This window comes from Molossus molossus, unplaced genomic scaffold, assembly GCF_014108415.1.
Source record: "Molossus molossus isolate mMolMol1 unplaced genomic scaffold, mMolMol1.p scaffold_m16_p_14, whole genome shotgun sequence".
NCBI lineage: Eukaryota > Metazoa > Chordata > Mammalia > Chiroptera > Molossidae > Molossus > Molossus molossus.
Window position 1 is genome coordinate 16,815,368 of NW_023425349.1, and position 24,301 is coordinate 16,839,668.

The following is a 24,301-nucleotide window of genomic DNA, read 5'->3' on the forward strand; positions in this document are numbered from 1 at the left end:
CAGTGCAGTGTCTTTCTACTCTAATGTAAACACGATCAAGTCAGAGCAAGAATTGTGCAAAAACATTGGGGGAAAACTCAACCACAATTCTAGCTGATTAAGAAATTCATAAAAATCAGAGCCAGAAGGGATTTTATTGATCTAGTCCAACCTCCTTCTTTTATAGAGAAACAGATGCAGATGTATGGTGACCACCTGAGGCCACACAGCTAGTTAAGAGGCAGAGCTGGGGTTCAGACCCAGACCAAGTCCAGTGACTTACCCACTAGAATATATCGTCAGTCTCCGAACCGCCTCACTGACTTCGGACTTGGCCAGGGTACCATGAATATTCATGATATTGACAAAATAAAGCTGCAGGTCTGGAGTCTTCAGTGGGTATTTTGCTAAATAGCCTCCTACCTCATCACTGCCATGCTTGTAAAATTCGACTAGGCATCTCCTTTTCATATCTGTAATCTATCTGGAGATGCCTTGAGGGGCTACACGTCCTGAGTGCAAATCAGCAGCCGGGTGGGGTGCAAGGTGGAGCCCTCAGCTGCACACCAGGCTTTGCCTTCGATTTCCCTCCTGCAGAGCTGGGTAACACTTCACTTTTCAGGAGGCATAAATTAGTACTAGATTAAAAGCAGCACTATTTAAGCATTACTCGCCCTACCCACAGGAACGCTGCAAGACTTCAGCCACATTTATCCCATTGATTGGAATAATGAGCGCCCCCGTGGGCTACCTCCCGCCGGATGATGCATTGGCATTGCCCTCCGTCTCTCAGTCACTGCCTGTACCAGGCCTTTGGGGAAGTCTAGGACAATGAAACACTAGATTTCAAATACTTCAGGCAGGAGAGACTGTGAAATCATCGATGAGAAAGTACACACAGTAATAATATCATTTATCATTAAATTACTCTTTCCTGAAACCTGGCACAGTGCCTGGTTCACAGTAGGTACTCAATAAATACTGAATGAATCATTGCTCCAAAACCTTAAATTCTATATAATTACTCAATGATTAAGGGAAGCCGGGCCTTAACCAACCTGTAAGTCATTCGCCTTCCGTTTGTTTATATAGCTTATAAAAGGGCTTGCCTGAGAATAGGTACCCGTTGTAAGGGGCTGTGTTAGAAAGACTCAGGTTACTGGAGGACCAGCACCATCAAGTCCTTGGGGGGCTGGTTCTGTACACGTGTGCGGGGGAATAAGATTCGGATTATTTCTACATACTGGTGATTTTGGCCACTGACCTGGTAGATGCTTAGTGCTCCCAAAGAATGCAGTGTCAGACATGGAACCAAACGACTTACCCATCTCCTCACCTCACGAACCCCACATTCGATTAAAAGACGAACACCAGTGATGAAGAAACAGTTATCAATTATTTAATGCTTGATAGAGGAATGGAAATAAACCACGAAACCAAGTATTATACACTCACTTGAGGAGAATACAGCATAGGGACCCACCGATTTTGTTTTACTAATGAAATGAGATGTGTCCCCCTCCCCCCGTTGGCTGGCGGGGGTTGTACAGTACAGTTCCCCAGACAACTCTCAGCACAGGCGGGTGGGGAGGTAGGATGAAGACGGTGAGCTCTAGAGACTGTCCAAGAGTGTCTGCTGTGACGATGTCAGCCTTTGTATGTTTATCCCCCTTCCTGTGCTCTGGCACACTTCCAATCCATAAGCGCCTTTAAAGGGCAAGCAACTTCCAGACCAAAGTCTTCAACATCAGCCAACTAGGGTCAATCCATTCTCTTGTCACAGCCGCAATTAGAGATGGCACCAAACCCCCAGAGCCGAGAGGTGCTGCTCCCCAGAGGGACTGTGCCTCTCCCTTGGTGGCACTAAATGAATGAGCTTTAGCACTGGTACAGGTGATCAGACCTGGGACATCGTGCCACAGGAGGTGATGTCTGAAATGTCACTGGAGATGGAGTAGATGCCACTGGAGCTCCACACTCAGTGCAGCAGAGCTGAAGAGAAAGTGTCACAGATGAAACGCACTATAAAAGCAGGGAAATAACGGACCAGGGTCTTCAAAGCCGGGAGAGGAAAATCAACAAGGGTCACTCGATACAAGGGCGGATTTCAATACAGGGCAGAGGCTCTCCACTGAGGCCTCGGAAGTGCCTACGTTCCCACCAAAGTCAGCTAATCCCAGCATGAGTCTTGTTTGAGGCAACGCATCAAAAAGCTCTACATTTAGGGGGGAAATAATGCAAACAAAAAACCTAAAGGAGCTTCTAAAACGCTACAACTAGCCAGCTGGAATGAGGACAGAGGCCGGTCTACTCTCACGGACCACCAACCACCAAGGAGTGGGGGAAGGGAAGTCGGCTGGGGTCCAGAAGCTCACGGTCTCATTCCCTAAGGGGTGGAATATCTTCTCAGGTGGTAGCTGTAAATCTTGATGCAATGATCCCAACAGTCCAAGACCAGCAGCTGCCCCTTAGGGGTGAGGGCGATGCCCACCGGACAGGTAAGCCCCTCTCGAATAAGGACACTGTAGCCCCCTCCCTTAGGAAAGTGGAGAATTTCCTTGCGACTACTGTCAGCCACGATGAGGTCGCCACGGGCATCCACACACATGCCCGCGATGCAGCGGAAGTCCTCATTCTCCGAGAAGAAGTGGCTAATCTGGCGACCCAGCTGCCCATCAGAGCCCACAGAGCCAATGGAGAAGCCGCCCTCCAGGTGGTGCTCATTCTGCCGATTCTCCAGATTGAGGCCCAAGCCCTGGGTGAAGTAGACGGTGCCCTCAGCATCACAGGTGACAAATTTGGGGCGTACGGCACTGCAGAGGCAGCTGTACTTGACCACCCCTGCTCCTCGGTCAACAGTGAAGCACCAGAGCTTCCCACCTTCCACGTCAGTCACCACGAACTGGCCGGACGGAAGGGCTGTGATGCCCCAGGGTTTGCTCAGCTGGCTCCTATGACACGCCACACAGTGGCCATCCAGGGTGTACACCTTGAGGGAGTTGTCATAGCTGTCAGTCACACCGATCAGTCCGTGGCAGTTCATGGCCACTGAGAGAGGCGTGAGGTTGGGCAGATCGGCCCCGAGGAAGCTGAGCACGAAGCTGTCAATGCCACTGGGGCTGCGGCGGATCTCCTTCAGGAAGCCTTTGCGGGTGAAGACTTGTATCCGGTAGTTGCCACGGTCAGCGACCAGCACCTCGCCCTGGCTGGTCACGTACAGGCTGACTGGGAGGTTGAACATGCCTGGCGTGCTGCCCTTGGCACCCATCTTCTTGAGAAAGACACACTGCTGGATGCTGGCGGCCGTCTCGGAACCCCGCTGCTTAGCAGGTGAGGCCCTGGGGCTGGCAACCACTTCCTCGGGGCTCATGTCCATCTCGCGAAATGTAACAGAGGTAGAGGCCGCGGAGGCTGCAGCCTCCATGGCCCAGGAATCTTCCATGTTGACTGTCCGGGGCTTCTTCACAGCCTGCCCGATTTGGAGGGGGCCCACGTGGCCGACCTTGAGGAGCTCCACGTCCTGCAGGGTTAGCTCCCGGGGCAGGCTGGCCGTGAGCTCGGGCTCCTCCTCGTCGGCCGTCTCCTCCAGCAGCGCCACGTCTGCCTGCTTGATCTTGGCCAGGAAGTAGTCGCAGCGGGACACCGCCTGCACCTCCGCGATGTTGAGCAGGTAGCTCTGCTCCTCCACCGCCTGACTGTTGCCTTTCTCGGCCTCGGCCAGAGAGCCCGTGAAGAACTTGCGGGAGCGAGCCAGCTCCTCCTGCACCCTGCGCTCCTCGTGCCCGTACTCCTGCAGGACGGCTTTGTACCTGGCCTGGAGGTCCTTGGACACGCCTTCCAAGGCCACCTTCCGCCGCTGCAGCTCCCCCACCAGTTCCCGCAGATGGGCCAACTTCTGGCCGAACTCCCGCCGCCGCTCCTCGGCTGCCTCTTTCACGGGGAGCGTGCAGTGGCCAGGAGGCTGGTGGTCTGCCTCGCGGCAGGGCTCACACAGCACCACGCCGCAGGTCCGGCAGAACTGCCGGGGCAACCGCCGCCCGCAGGAGCGGCACAGGAGCAGCCCCACCGCCTCGCTGAGCCCCGCCGTGTCGATGATCTTCAGCACCGTCAGGTTGTCCGTCAGCTGCGTCAGGCTGGTTATGCGGGTGATCTTGCTGCAGAACGGGCAGCGGACACCATTGATGCTACTGGCCAGCAGCTTCTCCAGGCACTGGCGGCAGATGGTGTGGCCGCAGTGCAGGAGCTTGGGCCGCAGCTGCTCCTCCGAGAAGGACTCCATGCAGATGGGGCATTCCAGCACTTCCCGGAGGGCGTCCAGGTTCAGGTGCGAAGCCGCCGCCGCCGTGGCCATTGCTCTTCCTTTGAAGGGTCCCGCTAGCACAGCCCAGAACGGGACAGCTTACTGGTCATGCTCCATAAGGTCAAACTCTGCTGAAGAGAAAAAGAAGCCATTATCCCATTGTCTGTAGAAGTGAATTCACTCAAGAAACATTTAGAGAATAGCTACCATCTCTCATCCAGTCATTCACTTATTTAACAAATATTTACTGAAGTCCACTCTCTGTTAGGTGAGGGTGACTCACAGGGAAACCAGCCAGACAGGCCATCGCACAGTGGGTAAGACTCAGGTCCTGGAGTTTCTGATACTTGGTTGTGTGGCCCAAAGCTCAGTTTCCCCATCACCCATTTATGAACCTGAAATAATAACGGTGCCTACTTTATACGGTTTTGGGAAAGGTTAAAGAACATAATGAATATGATCCATTTAGTACAGCACCTGACTAGTATCTTGATAAATGTTGGTGACCAATTTATTCTCTGCCTACAACTCATGATTTATAATAGGAGAAAAGCACAGAAAAATGACGTACAGAGAAGGATTACACACCAAGTTCTGCCAGAGCCTCCTGAGATATGTCATGAAATACACGAGGCAACGAGAGATAAAAGCATTAAGCAAAGAAAACTGTGTGAGCAAAAGCATGGAGGCCTTTTTATCGTGTTATCTGGAGTTTACTGTGTCATGTTTGGGAGCCTTGGAATCACCCAGAGAAATAGAAAATTATGATGATTAGCAGAACATTAGATCAGTAAAATACATGTATTTTCCACTCATCTATCATCCTAACTACTGACCTCTCCACCTAAGACTAGGTACCATGGACTGTATTAGATACTAAGGTTTTCTGGATACAAGTTTTGACCTTCAGAGGCTAAAACTTGAAGAAGGGAGACAGAATACAGGTAAATAACCATCAGGGCCGAAAGCCGTATCATACATGAGATCTAAACTAAGTTTGATGGAGGCTGACAGCTATTCACTCAAATCTGAAGGCAAAGGGGACTTTCCTAAGGGGAGATGGCATTTGCTGGGACCTGGAAGGACGCAGATAGGTGGAGACGGGGAGAAGGACTCAGGCAGAGCGCACAGTCTTAAGAAAGGCTGGAAAGCATGGGGAAGGCCAGAACTTCAGTGAGTTTGAGAGAGAACAGAGAACACATAGCCTCTCCGGGTCTGTCTCTTCATCTCTCCTGCCTGCACGAGGCCAATGTGAGCATTAAGTGAGATACTATATGTAGTCCATAACATGCAGTGACTTGACTCAGCACCAAAAAGGTCTTAAATATATTTGTTTTCTTTCCTCTCATCCTTAGGTTAAAATTGTGGGCGAATACAGGGGATTTGTACTAACTGGTTTGGAAACTGGGAACGGTTATAAGAAGCCTTTACAGCCCAGACGAGCATTCGCACTTCATTCTGATGGGCACAGTGAAGCGACGCATGCTTTGGAGCAGGGAACTGCTGTGAGCAAAGTTCGATGGGGGGGGAAGGGCAGAGGAACAAGTTTGGAAGCTAAGCCAAGTGCTGGCGGAAGAGCTGGGGAGCCTGAAGTAGCGAGCAGGTGTTGCAAATGGAAAGAAGACACATGTGAGCAATATTCCAGAAGTACAGTCACTAAGATTTATAAACTGAGTGGATGAGGGTGGGGAAGTGTGGAGCTCTGACAGCCAGAGACTCGAGCCCAGATGATTTAAAAGTGGCGGTGCTTGATCGAGACAGTTTATTTTAGGCTCGGAACACCCCTGCTTCACGCAGAACATGCCACGAATACTCCCGCCCTCCTGGATCCACATATGCTCACGAGGTAGAAGCACAGAATCTCTGCTCTGCAGCCTTACATCATTGTCAATTTACACTCCAAATTAGAATGAATAGATTTAGCAAGGTGACGCATGTGGATAAATTCGTCTCTTCTTAAAGGCAAACCCTACAGCTGTACCCGAGTCTCACAATGGGCAGATGGTAGCCAGCGAGGAGGAGGAGGAGGAGGAGGAGGAGGAGGAGGAGGAGGAGGAGGAGGAGGAGGAGGAGGAGTGGTGCTTGGTTTTGAGGACAATGTGGCAAGCTGAGGAAAGCTTTGTAAATGTCATCGACTCTTTCTGCAGGCATACGGAAGGGGAGTCTATGCAGATACATATTACAAATCTCCCCATATCTAGCTTTGGATTGCAATCTGACAGATTCAGCAGCAGCAGACATGCACAATGGATCTGATGTCCATCCCACCTCCCTGCAATCTATTTCTCTCTTACTGGACAGGAAACAGTATACATCTAGTACCTACTCCCTGCTAGGTGCCATGCTAACTGCTTCAGATAATCTCACTTAATCCTCACAAGGGCCCTTGGAAGTAGGTACTGTTCTTATTATCCTATTTTACAGAGAAGGAAACGGAGGCTCAGAAAACTGGTTCAAGGTCACATAGCTCAAACATGGTGGAACCCTGCAGAACAAATTTTTAACTTTGCTTAACTCAGCATGACTTCAAGCTATATTTTTTAACTGCCATATAACACTTTTTAACAAATATTTTCTAGACCATACCTTGGGAAATGTAGCCTTACAGCATATAATTTTCTCCACAAGGAAGAAGGAACAACAATATGATGAGATTTAGCTGCTGTCGTGTGATTTATAAGCTGAGTGACCCACACCCACTCAGCAGCCTTGGGACCTGTTGCCACTCAAATCCATGCCTCAGCAGAGGAGCACACTACCACCTACCATGAACCTGAAGGTTCCATGTAAATATCTGAAACTATGGATGCTCAGGTCTGAAATGCCATGGGTCTGGGGGCAACTGCACAGAAGAACTGACAGAACCTGAACTCAGGAGCCATGCAGACTTTCTCAGTCCAAACCAGCAAAATAGTGTCAGTCCTCCCATCGCCTGGGACGACAGATTGAGGGCGACAGGTGGTGTTTGGAGCCAGAGCATGTTACCTGACAAAGCGCAGGGACATCTGTGCTGCTAGAGCGGGTGCTGCAGATCAGCTAATGAAACGAGTCTGCCAAATTATAAGAATACCAACAAATTCTGTCCCTACATTTCTGGAATACGATACCACTTCCTTCCATTAAAAAGCTTCCTGCCTGCCTGTCTGAGCTATCCACTTTTAAAAATGAACTCACTGTGTGCACGTCTGTAATCTCAGCTGTCTGCACCTTGGCTGGGCTCTCTGAGGCAGAAGACGGTGTCGGGGATTCCTTCCCCAAAGCTCTCATGCGTTGCGAAGGGAACGTGAGTTCCCATCACTAAAGCATCGGGCACGGGGACAGCCTCAGCCCTGGGGCAGGCCTGAACCAGGTCTCCCGCTTCTATGACTCGGGAATTCAGGATCCTAGCCTTCATGGAGCTACGTGACAGACAGATACAGCCCCTCTCCTCCAGAAGAGGACATCTGGGCCTTATTGTTTACACTGAAAACGAGTCCGATGGAAACTCCATTACTACTTAGTTTCCACGGAAAGACTAGATGGGTGGAAGGAACTGTCTTTCCACCCCAGGTCTTTAAGTTAGCTCCCCGATTTTCTGCCAGCTCTAAAATCGAAAACCAGAGTGAACCCCCATGTCATTTATCATCTTGGCTGCCTTCGGGAAACTTCGAACATGTTTCCTGTTCACGTTGGACTGTTAACTCCTGACCCCTCAGCTCATCTCCCTCAGTTCACCCCATTCTGTGATCTCATGGCTAATGCCACACACCCCATCTGACGCTAGCCCAGCTCCCACGCTCCAGGTGAGAACTGAAAATGTGAGCAGGAAAATGTTGTCGTCATGCCGCAGTCTGATCTAGCCTCCGGCACCATCTGGTTTTCCCCAGTCATGACAAATAACCAGAGTAGCAGGAAAAAACAAAAAACAAACACTCATGAAGTCAGACAGACCTGGGGTCAAATGAACACTGTCATTTCCAAGTTGTGGGACAGTAGGCAAGTTATTCAACGCCACCAAATATGTTACCTTATTTTATAAAAAAGCTACTATGACAACTAGGGATAATGCATATGAAGTGTTTAGCCTGGAAACAGGTAGGCAGGCAATGAAAGAGGGTTACCAAAATTACAATAAATAGCAATCAGGAACAGTATCAACAGTAATAACTAATGCTAGTATTAACAAAATAATCCGTTTACAGACTTTATTTTGAAAGGATGAAGAATCGTTCCTTTCATGGCATAAAGAGATTAAGAAAAGGACTGGTCAGCTTCGAAGGACTCCTGACTGAGGACTCTCAACAGCCTTGCGAGAAACTTCTGGGCAAGTGAATTCGCAAGTTGTCTTGCTCAGAAAACAAGCTGTGCAGCTCATTCTTGCAGGGACTAAGTATGGAAAGCTATAATTACTAGCGATCTCACAGCGACGGAGATGAGGAAACTGAGAACAGGGCAGAGAAAGCGAGACCTCATTAACCACATGGCGGAACCGGGGCCAGCAGGTGCAGGAAGCAGGCCCGCCTAGACGTGGATCCCCGCTCGAGGAGACCTGGGCTAGTCACCGAACCTCTCTAGTTCTCAGCTTGTCTAAGAAAAAGGGCTTCAAAACAGTGTTTTCATCACGGGGTTGTTGTAAAAATTAAATGAGATTACGTGTATGAAGCTCTTAGTACAGTACCAGGTGAGGTAGGCAGTGAACTGTGCAGTAAATAATAGTTGTTAGAAGTGGCAACGGCAGCCACACAGCAGCCAATGAGAAATGAACAGGCACTTTCAACCGGCAGACCATCCCCAAGATATCAGACCCATACATTTCAAAAATAAACATTCTGAGCCTTCCTTGGGGATTGTTTTACCTGATCTCAGAATCAGAAGATTAAAGGTGACCTGAGGTTTCACATCTCCATCCAATGCTTGAATTCCCACCATGGGGTAGATTTCTAGATGCTTCTATTTGCCATACTTCCTTTTTTTTCAAATGTTTTCATTGATTTTTATTTTATTTTATTTTTTTTAGAGAGAGACAGAAACATCGATGTGAAAGAGAAACATCAATCAGCTGCCTCCTGCACGCCCCCTACTAGGGATCGAGCCCGCAACCCAGGCATGTGCCCTGTCCGGGAATCGAACTGGGACCTCTCAGTCCATGGGATGATGCTCAATCCACTGAGCCACACCGGCTGGGCTAATTCTACCAGCCCCTTGGGGTCTTAGGCTAGGAGCAAACCTGGAGAACTTGAAGCAATTAAACAAATCTTTACTGAGTACCCACTATGAGTCAAGCCCCATGAAAACACTGGAGATATAATTTTGAGCAAAAACAGACATGAACAGAGCTCTCCACCTAAAAACTAGGAAAAATGTCAAGTATTACATTTCTTTTCTCCAGACACAAAGGTCTACCCTACTCCCGACACATTGTCCTGGTTTGACTTCCAGACACACTGCCCCGGTTTGACTGGGTGTTTTGCAAGGCTTATCACATTTCCCTTCATGACAGCTTTCCAAACTGCACTTATTCCTCCTGCATTTGAATGGAATGGCAATCAAGTGCACAACCATCTCCAGGCCACCGACGGCCACTCTCTGGGAGTGGCTAGCAGTCCTGATGTTAAGGAAGTCAGTGAGGTCCCCACCTGACACCCTGTCCAGTGTGGGAGAGGGGCGTTAAGTTTATTTAGGACACTTGAGGCACCTGGTTAACAGCTAGGATAAACTCAGCGAGTAGGGGCGTATATGGAAACACAGGGCTGACGTCAAAGCTGTACCAGTCTAGGACACTTAAAACCCAGAATCCTTGTCTGTTCTCTGTCCTCCCTCTAAACTTGAAGGATCTAGAAAGGTTCCCTTGCATCTTCCACAAAGATTCGATACTATCAATGCTGCCGATGTGACTCAAAGAATATAGGACAAGGGGGGAAAATAATCAATGGTCTTTTCTCAGGGGACCCCAACTCATCTTGACCCACTCAACTCTCTTTCAGTTCCTTTCTCTGCACATAACAAATGTTCATTTAATCATAAAACTTAGAGTAAAAGGTTCAGGAAGCAGGTCCTGGGAAAGGTATAAGAGGGGATGGGAGTTTGGGGGAGCTGGGGGCTATTGAGGGTCACTGAAATTTGGCGAAGCAACATTCAGTTCCCTTCCAGCATTCCCTTCCTCTCATAGAGCTACCATGTACTGCATGCCAGGCACCATTTGTACAAATCTTATTCTCATAATAATGTGTTACTCCTCTTTATAAATAAGGAAACCAAGGCTCCGAGAAAAGCAATCTGGCCAAGGTCTCAAAGCTGATAAATAGTAGAACTGAAGTTCAAATCCCAGTATGTCCACTCCCAGCCATAAAACCACATGGACTGGAAAGATGTCACAGCTCCCGAGCTGATTAGGCTGCAGGCAGTCTGGCCGAGAGGCTGGTAAATGCACCTAGGAAGGATTTCCAAACCGGATTGCTCAACCAGAAGCACATCGTGGAGGGCGTGTCTAGAGGCAACACATCAGTGTGTGTGGACAGTGATCCCCTTCAAGGGCCTTATTAACTTCTGACCACCAGCCACTCTCCATCGTAAGTGCGTGTGGATTCTTTAGTGCTGGAAAAGGCTTTCTAGTAAAACTAGTATAATGGAACTTAGGAGTCAGACAGAACCAGGCTTGCATCCCTGCTTTGCCATTTACTCCTTTGCCTTGGTGAATCACTAATACTTTTCTCATCTATGAAATGGGGAATGACATGATGATTGGTCAGACCCCTGACAGGATTAATAGAGATAATGCACATTATAAGCATGCAATAAATGGTAGCTATTTGTTTTAAAAATAGGTTGAAGCTAGTAAGGGCAAGCTTGCCCAAGATCACTCAGTAAATTGGCAGCAGAGGAAGGATTTTGGACTTCAAGCCTCTGATTTCCAGGTTGATTCAATTTCCTTTACATATTGTCCTTACGGGTGTGTGTGAATAGTCCAGCTAAGACTCTTGCCTTCAGTTCCAATCCTACTAGGTTTCTGAATGGGTTTCCGCAATGCTATAGCTAGTCCCGGGGCTGATAGAGCAAATGTTGTATTCTGTCCCGGGGAAAGAAGCCCAAAAGAGATCAGTCAGAACAACCATTATGACTGTCTTCACCCCCAGTCCATGCTGTGAGGTATTTTTTCAAGCCAGTGACCTGCACACCTCATCTTCTAGTACCTCATCCTGTCTACTAACCTAGAGCTCCTCCCCGTATCTATCCATGGGTCCTGGTCTGAGAGCAAATCAACAACAAAGTTCAGGGCTACTCCCTACCTAATTAAATAGATGTATCCCCTGTAGAGTTCAATTTGATATTCAGAAATACCCACTGGGCTACCCTTTCATAGGGGAATCAGCTGAGATAATAAGACGAAGCAGGTCCAGCGAGGACAAAGCAAGGAATGGGGGAAATGCAGACACAGAGATCTGAGTCGGAGCCTAGCCCAGCCACTCCTAGCTACAGAACCTCAGACAAGTCACTTCCTATGCTTTTGTTTCCTTAGGTATAAAACTGGATACATGTACAGTAGAGCCTACTTAGTAAGGCCTTTAAGAAGACTACGTCAGGATCAATATCACCAAGTGAGGAAGCGACAGAGCCAGGATTTGAATCCAGGGCACCCCACTCTACAGCAGGGGGCCTCAACTCTGGCACTGTTGATATTGGGATAGATAATTCTTTAATGTGGGGGCTGTCCAGTGCAGTGAAGGATGTTTAACCATGCCCCTGGGGTCTACCCACGAGAGGCTAGTAGTACCCCTCACCCCAACAGTGACAACCAAAAATGTCTCCAGACATTGCCAACGGTCCCCTAGGGGACAACACTGCCCCGGGGAAAAACCACTGCTGCAGACCTTGGTACAGGACTAAATGCTCCATACGAATGCATTCCCCTCAGCTCTCTCCCAGCCCGAACACTTCATGCACAGAGCCACCACCTCTTCGAGCTGTTATAGACCTTATGTAGGATTAATTCAACCTCCTTATTTAACTGATGAGGAATGTAAGGCCTGAGATCACGTTCCACTCATTCCTGGAGGGCTCACATCCTATCCACTACCTCAGCTTGGAGGGACAGGCAAAGGGAGCTCAGGCAGATGACCTTGAAGTTTCCTGCTTCAGGCCCCCTGACCACTCTTCTCCCCCAGTGCTACCACCACTTTGAGCGAGTTGGGCTCACAGTCAAGTTGGTGGCAGTACCGTGGCTGTCCCGTGAAAAGGGATCTTGGATGAATGAGCTGGGGAGAGTCAGCCTCTTGGAGAAAGTCGGGCTCCTTCAGGATGGAGGACTTGGTTGCTAAGCCCCCGAATGCTGCTCAACTTCCTACCCTCATGGTTCCCGTGTCTTCTGGGTCCTCCAGCCCCCAGAGCCCTCTTTTGCTCCCCATGCAGACTTCCGGAAAACTCCTTCAGCAGCCTTCACACCAGCTCACAGATCTATTCTGAGTACTTTACTTCCACAGCCGGGTGATGACATGTACCCCTCCATCGGTCCACCCCCAATCCAGCTGTCAACCCTCCCACAAGTACAGAATCCAAGTTTTTAGGGCTCCAAATTGCAACCCTCACCAATTCTTCCCGCTCTGCCCCAAATCCCTGGCACAGATCCTTCCACCTGTTTTCATCTCTGCAGCCCTCTACTCTGCACCCCAGCTTAGCACCCCAATCTCACGCCTCAGACTCCTGCCCCCCCAATCTGATTCAGTTCCCTCGGGCACTGTGCGCCCTCAAACCTGAGCCTTCTTTACCCACCCCCACCCTTATCATGTGTTGTCACCAAACCTTCACCAGGTCCCTTTCTGCAAACAAGACTCTGCTTCCCACTGATGCCCCCAGAACTCCCCCATCAGTTTTCCCCAGATCCCACCCAGAAAAGGCGCCTTCCTTGTCAATTCCGAGACCCTACCCCTGCTCCCTCTGGTCTCAGATCTTGCAGCCCCAAATTCCTAGCGCCCCCGGATTTCCTCAAATCTCTTTAGATTCTGCACCCCAGGTGTCATCAGATCGCCCCGATTTCCTTCCTATTCTCGAAATTTTTTCACCCTGACCCCTCAAGGGCCTTCGGATCGCCTCCGATCGCCCAGATGCTGCACCCCGTCTCTCCTCGGGGCCCCCACAAACCGCATACCTCCCAACGTGCTGCACCGCGAAGCTCCTCGGGGCCCCTCGCTCCCCGCCCGGAGCTGCATGTCCTCCGATCCCTCAGTCCCATCAAAGCGCTCCCGCGCCTGCCCCCTCACAGCCCCACCCCCACCCTGGTCCTGCCCCTCAGATCCGGTCCCGGCCCCTGCCGTTCGAGCGTGGGACGGCCGCTGGACAGCCCCCACACCCCGCCGCTCACCCACAGCCCGTGGCTCCCGCAGTGGTCCCTGCTCCCGGACCCTCCTTCCCGCCCCCTACCTGACCGCCCGGGGCTCCGACGCGTCAACCGCCTCCAGCCCACCCACCCGCTGCCCTCTGCGCACGCGCCGCAGCGACTCCCTTGGCGGGCTCCAATTCGCAGAGCCGTCTGTCTGTTACTGGAGCCCGCTTCCTGAGGCATGCTGGGGCTTGTAGTCCGCCCGGCCCGAGGGCTCCCGGTAGGGCAAGCTCTCGGCTGAGAACTGTGGACCTAGGCAGTACGTAGTTGAGCTTTCTGTCTCCTTTGTAGAGGCAGCGGAACCGAGGCGGAAGGGGCCCGCCTAAGTTCGCTCAGAGAGTCTGTGTCTTAACCCCTTCGCTAAACCGTGGCCTCCAGGACTGGTCCCCAACACAGCCATGGCACCTCTCTGAACCTCAGCTTTCCCTTCTGAGAAATGGGCAGAGGGAAGACTACAAAGACTACAGCTTCCACGCTGGGGCAAGTATGATCCGGAACTAGCCTTAGAAAGGGAGTGCTTCTGGGCCCCTGCTTCTCCCTGTGACACATCAAAGCCTGCGGACAGGTGTATCTGATGAATACATTGCTCTTTGGAAGGAGCCTTTTCCTGCTCCGTTAGGAGGCATCCTTGGGTCAATGTAAGACACATTCAAACCGATAGGGAATTTTTGTGAGTTCATTTGAGCCAAACTATCGACTATTACTGGGAAGCAAAATCTCAACAGATTGAGTTTATGCTCCAGAGAATGGCCGATTTGCGCCTTATTTTATACATGACAGTAAAAAGAGAGGACACAAGTGTGTTCATGAAGACCACTGGTCTATCATTAGGGAGGTGGGAGAAGGAGGTAGGGGCGGACCTCTGGGATTGGATGAAAAGTAAAATGATAGCCACATACACCTCTTACTTAGGTTGGTGCAGGATATAGTTAACAGTCAACAATTAACATGATAACAACAATGGAAGGATTTATGGTTTCCACCCTGGTTCATTGGTTGTGCCCTGAGGGGACTGGAGAAAGGGGAGTTATGGTAGATGGAAAGACCATAGGCTTAGGGAAGAGATTGATTTTGTCAGGGAAGATTCTAGCCTAGGACACAACTACCTGCCATAAGCTGCTTTTAGTTATAAAGCGTTCATGTCAGACCCTCCTTTGTGGTCACTTTAGGTCTCTGATTGCGAGGCTGCCACGCAGGCCCTCCCTGAGCTTGTCAGGTTAGCATGTGCCCCCCCCCCCCTTTTTTTCTATCCTCACCCGAGGACATTTTTCCATTTTTTGTTCAGAGTAGAGCTGGAGGGAGAGAGAGGAAGAGAGAAAGAGAGAGAGAAACATCGATGTGAAAGGGACACATCGAGTGGCTGCCACCCACACGACCAACCAGGGTAGGGGACAAACTGCAACCGAGGTACATGCCCTTAGCGGGAACCGAACCTGGGTCTCTCTGTACCGCAGGCCGACGCTCCAACCGCTGAGCCAAACCGGCCAGGGCTAGCATGTGCCCCTTTTCGTCCACACTTGGCAGAGGTGGTGTGGGAGCGCACTGTATGTAGTTCCTGACCCTGCAGACTGAAGCTACCCAGCAACCCAAACCCAAGTCTAGCTTTGGAGTAGCTGGGAGTCTTCCCCGGGTGGGAGGTAGTCTGGCATACTGGCTAGGGAGGACCCCGACCCCTCAGTTTTGGGTCAGTTACTGGTTTCCACAGGTGACCAGTTTAGCTTTAGGATTAAGAAGGAGTTTGACATAGAATGGGCTGGGACTTGAAATCCCCCGTAAGTGTGTGACCCTGCACAACGATAAAACAACAAACAAAAACACTGACAAAACTAACACTCCACATACATGGTTCACTTCATCCTCATAAAGCCACTGTGAGATGAGCACCTGATGCCCAGGTGATTAAAGGACAAAGCCACATGTTCATAAGTATAAAGCCTGATCAGAACCCAGTTCTACTTGAGAATCCACCCTCTTAACCTTGTTTAGTCTCTCTGCCCATTTCTTCATCTCTAAATGGATATGAGGTTTGCTATGACTAAGATTATTAATATATTAGTGGTTTATATTTAATTAATGGTGTATATATTTAATTAATGGTAAATATACAGGGGTTGGCAAAAGTAGGTTTACAGTTGTGAGCACACCAAACACAGAGCTTAATATTGTATTGTAATTAATTAATTATTGTATTATTTTCCATACAAACAACTGTAAACCTACTTTTGCCCACCTCTGCAAATATACTATAATCAGCTCTTACACTCTCCAGACGCTGGTTCCAGAAGCCCCAGCTCCCAGCATTTCAGATATTGAGGGCAGCGGGAGGTAGGGTTGGTATACTTCATGGCATCCTTTGAGCAGGCCTGGGGGCTCTGTGCACTTGGGTTGGTGCATGGAGCTCTGGGCCCATCTGAGATTTCAAGGATATGCGTGCAGTCCAGGGCCAACCAGGCTTTGACCGAACAGGCCAGGAGTGGGGGGAAGAGGGAGCTCAGTCAGGGACTGAAAGGCCCTGGGGCAGGTTTTGCTCAAAAGTAGCAGAGACAGTGGGTGCAGACAGAACCTCGCAGGGCCAGGAAGCAGGGTGCTTGTTTCTCCCACTTCTCTGGGCTCCTGGGAACTGCGAGGCGCTCAGGGCACGCTCAGCAAGTACCAGGACTCGTAGCTTGACGATTTCTCACAAAGCACATGGCTTGGGCTTTGATTCTCGGCTCCCTTTCGATCTTCACCAGTGGACTGAGTTCCCTGACGGACAGTGCCCATAACAGTTGCTGAATGAGTGAGACTCAAAAATGTGACCTTTGGAATCACATTCCCTGTCTGATCTAGAGTTCTTCTAGCTGCAGAATAACTCGGTGGGGTCACTGGGTAAGGACCATTTTCTGCATCCCAGCAATATACCAGGTACTTCCACAGGTATTGTCACAGGTCAGAATTAGCCCTCTCAACAAGTGACTTAAGTAGATATCAGTGGCTTTATTTGACAAAAGAGGCAGCTGAGGTTCAGCAGGATTACCTGGCTCAGGTGCAGTTGCGGCCTGGGAAGTGGTAGGGCTGGGCACGAACCCAGGGTAGTCAGGCTTTTGACGTGCTCCGAGCCACCACTTAAAGACTACCCACATTTTACAGCACCAGCTCTCTTCTTATTGAGTAAAGTGTGTTGGTAAGACTCAGAAGAGAGAAGAGATGACAATGCTTAGGAACTCAAGGAATATGGGTCAGCTCACAGCTGCCATTACATCTGTAGAGCATGATCCTGCCGAGGCAAAGACACTCACGTGAGCTGTTCTCGCAGTGTCACCAGAGAAGAGCAGGGGTGGCCCCCTGCCCCGGGTTTCTGCCATGTAGGAGACTCAATGTGCCTGGTTTCCCCAGCTGCTCTTCTCCCAGCCTCCGTTTTACAGGGGGGGAGATGGGAGGGTTGCTATGGAATATTTTCTTCCCAGCCTGGAGACCTTATTCATACTCTCTTCTCAGACCAGGTGGGGCGTGTGCACCCCGTTTGCTGAAAATCACGGTGACTAGCGCAGTGTCTCCATTCAGGATTGATGATATTTTTATACTGATGCTCCCCCAACCACAGAGTGGAGCCGAGGGTGTTTCTAATAGTCTGAGGATGTAGTTCAAGCATGCTTTTAAACAATAAGGACAACCACCACAACAATAAAGTCTTTCTTTCTTTCTTTCTTTCTTTTTTCCTTTATTGATTTTTGAGAGAGAGGAAGGGAGAGGGAGAGAGAGATAGAAACATTGATAAGAGAAAACATTGATTGGCCACCTCCTGCATGCCCCTACTGGGGATCGGGCCCACAACCAGGGCATGTGCCCTGACCGGGAATTGAACCAGTGACCTCTTGGTGCGTGGGTCTATGCTCAACCACTGAGCCACTCTGGCCAGACAAGTATTTTCTTTTCTTTTTAAAAATTGTGTTTGACTATCTTTTTTTAACATTTAAATTATTTACCAGGTACATTAATTACCATACACAAAATCTCAGTAAAATAAACACCCTAGGAAAATGCAGTCATTTTAAGTGTGTGGCTTTGCATACCCTGGTACAATGTTAGCATTCCTCACACACGAAACAATTTAAAAATACTCTTCGTGGAGCACTTTAAGTCAGATGTACCTCAGAGATATTGTGGGTCCGCTTCCGGATCCCTGCAATAAAGCGAATAGCACAACAAAGTGAGCCATAGGACTTTTTATGGTTTCCCAATTAGTTTATGTAACCCTATACTAGCATTACGTGTTATTTATTTAAATATAAATATATAATCAAATATCGGCAGAGTAGGTGCTAGATAAATGCTAGTAGCATTGAAGGCTCGCCCAGAAAAATGCTTCACTGCTAACCATCATCTGAGCCTTCGGTGAGTCATTATTATAATAGTAGCATCAAAGATCACTGATCACAGATCATCATGACAAATATAATAATTGAAAGCTGGAAATATTGCGAAGAATTACCAAAATGTGACACAGAGACACACAGTAAGCAAATGCTTTTGGAAAAATGGTGCTCATAGGCTTGCGTCAATGCAGGGTCATGAGAAACCTTTAATGTGTACAAGAACACAGTATCTGCAAAGCATGTTAAAGCAGAAGCAATAAAATGAGGTATGGCCCTGGCTGGTTTGGCTCAGTGGTTAGAGCGCCGGCCTGCGGTCCAGAGAGATGTGGGTTTGGTTCCCGCTAAGAGCATGTACCTTGGTTGTAGTTTGTCCCCGAGCCTGTTTGGGTCTGTGTGGGTGGTGGCCACTCGATGTGTCCCTTTCACGTCGATGTTTCTCTCTCTCTCCCTCCCACTCTCTCTGAACAAAAAATGGAAGAATGTCCTCGGGTAAGGATAAAAATAAATAAATAAATAAATAAATAAATAAATAAATAAATAAATAAAATGAGGTATGCAGGTCATCTGTTCAGCATTTGAATATAATGGCTTTTCATTTAACATTTAAACCACCTGTATCAGTTTCTTAGGACTATCATAACACAGCGTCATAAACTGGTAGTATAAAACAAGAGAAATATTCTGTCACAGCTCTGGAGGCTAGAAGTCTGAAATCAAGGTGTCAGTGTGGCCATGCTGTCCCTGAAATCTCTAAGGGAGGGTCCTTCCTTGTCTTTTGAGCTTCTGGTGGCCCCAGGCATTTCTTGGTTTGTGGTAGGTTAACTCCAATCTTTGCCTCTGTCTTCATGTGGTCATTTTCTCCTTGTGTGTGTGTGTCTGTCTTCTTATAAAGACACCAGTCTATTAGATCAAGTATGACCTTCATCTTACCTAATTAAAACTCCAGTATGACCTCATCTAACTAATTACATTTCAATGACCCTATTTCCAAATAAAATTACATTCTGATATACTGGGGATTAGGATTTCAACATATGTATTTTGGGGACATAATTCAACCAGTAACATCACCCTGTGAGCCACGTTGTTTTCTCCATTTACAGTGAAGATCTCTAGTTTAACCTCTCTTTTATTCTCTTTAAAGTAGGAGTAATAATAGCTAACTCACAGGATTTGGGGGAGCACAATAAGATATTGGATGTTAGGCATTTACAGTTTAGATAGTTGCCTAACATGTATTACTGTTCATTGTGGTTATTATTATTATAAATACGTTTGTTTGTTAAATCCACCATTATGTAGTAGAAAAAGTGAGGGATTTGGAGTCAGACCCCCAGGTCCACACACCTGTAAGATTCTTTTGGAGAAGAGGTTAGAAGGTAATTTGAAGCCATGCTTGGTAACTTGTTGGAAGACAAGTTCCGTAACCCAGGACCACTGACTTAGCCTCTCTGAACTTTACTTTCTACCTCTGCAAAATGGGTATAATAATAGCTGTCTACCACAATGAGATTTTATAAATGTTAGATGACTTAATAAATCTACAGCTTTTAGGGCACTGCCTGATAAAGAATAAGTGGTCTATGAATGTTAGCTACTGTTATGTTATTATTATTGTTATTATTACTATTCTCCACAAAACATTATCCCCCTCTTCCCTTATTAGCAACTGAATTCTGAGGGGGAAGAGGAATTTTTGTTTATGGAATTGAAATTCTAAATCATCCTAACCAAATGTGTCTGAGTCTAGAAGTTTATAATTGCTAGAATTTTCATAAAACAATACACAGTTCTATCTGTCTACCTTTATTCTTTATCTACGATTGTATAACAGATTACCTCTAAACTTTGCAATTGAAAACAACATACATTCCTTATCTCCCAGTTTCTGCGAGTCAGAATCTGAGGATAGCTTCGCGAGACCCTCTCCTTCGGGGTCCCTCACAAGATTGCAGTCAAGTTATTGGCTGGGGCTGGGGTCTCAGTTGAAGGTCCCCCTGGGGAAGGGTTGCCTTCCAAGATCACTTATGGAGTTGTTGGCAGGGTTCACTTCTTGAAGGGTTGTTGGACTGAGGGCCTCAGTCCCCTGATGGCGTTGGGTAGAGGCTGTCCTGAGTCTGTGAGCCAGACAGAAGTCCAGTCTTTGGTGACCCAGCCACAGAAGTAACATCTTCTCACTGCTGTTTGAAAGCAAGTTGCTCGGGTGAGGGCTGAGTTTTTGTTCAGGGTCACAGTTAGGCTTAGGGGTAGAGTTAGCTTTGAGGTTAAGGTTTTGATTTGTATTAGGGCTAAAGTTAAATTATGGTAAGGGCTACTTTTAGATTTAGGGTTAGCGTTAGGGGAAGGGCTGGGTTAGGTTTAGGGTTAGAGTTAGGGTTTGAGTAAAATTTAGCCAGGGTGAGGGAAGGAAGCAAGTTACTCAAGGGGAAGAGATTATAACAGGAGCACATATAGATCATTGCGGGAGTTTTCGGGGCTCCCTCCCTCCCTCCCCCCTATTCCCTCCCCTGCCCTCCTTACTCCCTCCCTTAGCACGTCTTCTTTTCTCCCTCCCTCAGTCCCTTATTCTGTGTGTGTGGGTGTGTATTTATGTATGTATGTATTCATCTAGCTTTCTGTCTGTTATTAGTCTACTTTCTGCTGAGATGCTGACTCTAACCTCTGTCTGCACTGCTTAATTCCTGTGTTTCTCAGGCTAGCCTAAATCTGGCCCATGACCAGTGTTTAACAGATGTTTGAATTCAATTTAAATTTACAACATGAAAGAGCATTTTAAAAGAGCCCTGTTTCTCCATCACCTTAATATAACATCGTATTGCTTATATTTATATAAACATTGACAAAGTTCCCCCTTAGCCTGTTCATACATTTATAATGATGCTAATATCCACCAAGTGTTTTTCCAGTAAATACAAGTTTTTATATTGTAGTTACTTACAATGGAAAAATGTTTCGAAAAAGGTTTTTCTGGCCTTCGTAAGGTGCCAAACTGGCCACCGTTGGTCAAGTTGACGAGCCTACCTGTGACACCTAACCATCACAATGACAATGCATAAATGCCCTTGTGCAGGGAGGTTTTATTGGTTTGTTATTATTGTAATTTTGTTTTGTCTTTTATTTCCTTGAGCTGATATGGAAACAGCTGGTTCAAAATGTTGAAACTTTAATATCACATACATGTGTGTGCATTGGCGAGACCCAGTTTGTAATGGTTTGAACTAGTGGGGAGGGTCAAAGGTCAGCAGTAATCAAATATTGGTGGAGTAGGTGCTTGGTAAATGCTAGTAGCATTGAAGGCTCGCCCAGAGAACATTCCCTGTGCAGTGTCATCGGCTTCAGCTCAACTCAGTGCTCAGGGAAGACGGCTGGAGGACACCCCTTGGGCCCTGCCAAGCCCACCTCCAGCCCCAGTCCGGACTTGCTGCCCTCTGCCCAGCATCTCAGCCAGCTTCTCTCTGTGGTGGCTGCCATCTCTCTCCCGCTGGTGTGTGTGGGGCTGGCCAGCAGCCCACAAAGAGACGGTCTTGTTCCCACCCTCCCCATCACATTCTCCTGTCCCTGCTGTTCATTATTCCAACTTATGTTTCTAAAAATAGGAAAACGTTACTGTTATTTTAAAAATGTTAACATAATGCAAGTGAAAATGCATTTAGAAGAGAGAGTCAGTGGGTGAAAGAGATGAAGGGATTAAGAAGTACAAACTGGTTGTTAGACGGGTAAACCTCCCAGGAAAGGGAACGGTGCAGGAAGAGATAAACCAAAGAGCTGATGTGCATGTGTGCATGACCAGTGGACACAGGCAGTAGTGTGGGGAAGGCGGGGGTGGGGTGGGGGTGGGGGATAAGGAGGAGGGGATCAATGAGAGAGAGAGTCCAAACGGTGCATACTGTAGGTATGGAAAATCTCTCTTCACCCCGCTCCCGGTGTAATTGTCTGTGTGGCCTGATGTGATCTCTGGCAGCCTCTCTTCGCAGTGCTTCATTGGAAGGAGTCCACGCACACGGAGAGACACGGGAGACGGGTCCCTGTGTGCTCATCACCCTGCATCCTTGTTGTCAATAGTTTGCCAATTTTGCTTCAGCGGTCCCTTACCTCCAATTTGTATTTTGTTGCTGGAGTCTTTTAAAGCAAATCCCAGATATCACATCATTCCTTCTGTAAATAACTCAGTGTATCTCTCACAGATAATTAGTTTTTATATTTTTATTTTTAAATTTTTTTTATTGATTTTAGAGAGGGAGGAAGGGAGAGGGAGAGAGATGGAAACATCGATGAGAGAGAACATCGATTGGCCGCCTGCTGCATGCCCCCCACTGGGGTTCGGGCCCATAACCTGGGCGTGTGCCCTGCCTGGGAATCGAACCATCGACCTTTTGGTGCGTGGGTCTATGCTCAACCACTGAACCACACCGGTCAGGCTAGTTTTTAAACATAATCTCAACATCATCACATCTAGCAGTTCATATTCAAATTTCCTTTATTGCTTCAAAATATATTTCTCTGGCAGGTGTGTTTAAATAAGGATCAAAATGTCTGCATGTTATGCTAGATCTTCCTTAATCAGTAATAATTACACCTTATATTTGTTAAAGACACTGATTTCTTTTTTTTTGGTTAATCCTCACCTGAGGATATTTTTCCCATTGAATTTTAGAGCAAGTGGAAGGGAAGGAGGAATAGAGAGAGAGAGAAAGAAACATCAGTATGAGAGAGATACATCCATTGGTTGCCACCCACAGGCACCCTGATTTGTGCTGGTGATGGAACCTGCAACCCAGGTACGTGCCCTTGGCCTGGAATCGAACCTGTGACCCTTTGGTGGGCGGAGCAACACTCTACAGGCCAATGGTTTATCCACTAAACCATACAGGCCAGGGCTGTCTTTGTTTTTCAGAACTTTTAGCTTTGCAGATTAGCTGATGACTTTCTCTTGGTGTTTTTTTTTAACTTGTTCCTCTCTCCCAGGGATTCATCACTTTGTTCTTTCGTTTGTTTCATGGACCCCTTTTGTAGAATAATGCAGACTACAGACACCCCTTCTCAGAATAGTCTTTTTAAATGCATACAATTAAATACATGGGGACTACACTCACAAAAATTGTATCAAAATATTAAAAAATGCAATGGAGTAATTTATAGGCTCCTCTATTAACGGCAAGATCTAGAGGAGGGTTTAAAAGCTATAAGAATTTCTAAGTAGTGTTAAACATAAATAATAAGTATTTGTAAAAGCTACAATGTGATAGAAATATATGTGAATTTGATTGTATCCAAGTCACAGGAAGTGCTACATTACTATAGTTCATTGCCTCCATTCAGAATCTAAGGAAATGCTAATTGCATTTAGAGGATACTGAGAATAAAGATGTATTTTGCCCTGCACAAGTCCCCAGACCCTCAAATTCTACCCACGGGCCACCCAAGGAGTACCAGCTGAAGTAAACAGGCTATGCCAGGTGTACTTCCTATGGCATCGTATCAAAAGCACTTGATGTCTGATTGACTACTTTTAGTGATATTAAGATTAAACATCAGCTGCTGTACGCCTGATCCATTCAGCAGAATGTTTCCCATCAGCCTCTCTCCTAATGGTTTTAGGATTCATTGATGATAGCTGTCTAGAGCTATTTTGTTAGATTGCAAAACAGTAATTTTCCAATTCTGTCATTTCCCCCACCTTTATAACCTGCAGTCTTCCCATGAAGAACAATGTGATTATTCTGAAATCCAATTCATACGATGAGAGAGTGACTAATACTTGATTCTTTTATTAATTTTTCAGAATAATGAGCTGGCCTCCTTGCCATTCCCAGGGGTGACCAATGGGCTTTGTTCGTTTGTTTTTCGGTTTTGGTTTGAAGAACACTACGAATTACAGGAAGTTTATTTACTTGATCTATTTCAATCAGTTACAGTCATTATTCACTTTGATGTTCAATTTGTTCAATGTTAGGCCAGTGTGAGTTCCTCTGAATTGGCTTCTCTGTCCTTTTGAAATGACCACATTAATCACTGGCAGTGGTCCTGCATTCAGGCACAGTCAGACATCCCGGGCTCAGCTTGTACCGTACCTATCCGCACTCGGCGTAAGGAACTTTTCCAAGAACCTTTTGTTCCTTTTGGTGGGAAATAATATTTAAAAACAAGAGTCTGGGCATTAAGGGTGTTTATTATCATTAGGTTGCCATTACTTCTATGCCTTTTCAGTGGACAGAGCTATAAAATGTTTACTTTTTAAAAGAGAAAAAAAATGATAAGTTTGTGTGGTTTCTGTTGGAAATTCCATTTTTTTTTTTTTTTTTTATCTTCACCCAA

General features: G+C 47.4%; 2 protein-coding genes across 4 annotated transcripts in view; one reads left to right on the forward strand and one right to left on the reverse strand.

The window, feature by feature from the left end:
- Positions 1–24,301, forward strand: part of ASTN2 (astrotactin 2) — an 855,221-nt gene that overhangs the window by 632,120 nt on the left and 198,800 nt on the right. The window lies entirely within an intron of this gene.
- TRIM32 (tripartite motif containing 32) lies at positions 2,149–13,736 on the reverse strand. The gene is made up of 2 exons (XM_036261820.1): positions 13,673–13,736; positions 2,149–4,407 (listed from the first exon to the last, which is right to left on the reverse strand). The coding sequence occupies exon 2, from the start codon at positions 4,328–4,330 to the stop codon at positions 2,366–2,368; it is 1,965 nt and encodes a 654-aa protein (XP_036117713.1). The 5' UTR covers positions 4,331–4,407; positions 13,673–13,736; the 3' UTR covers positions 2,149–2,365.

Excerpts from the sequence above, each read along its gene's own strand:
- TRIM32 (XM_036261820.1), bottom strand. The coding sequence starts at position 4,330 with ATGGCCACGGCGGCGGCGGCTTCGCACCTGAACCTGGACGCCCTCCGG.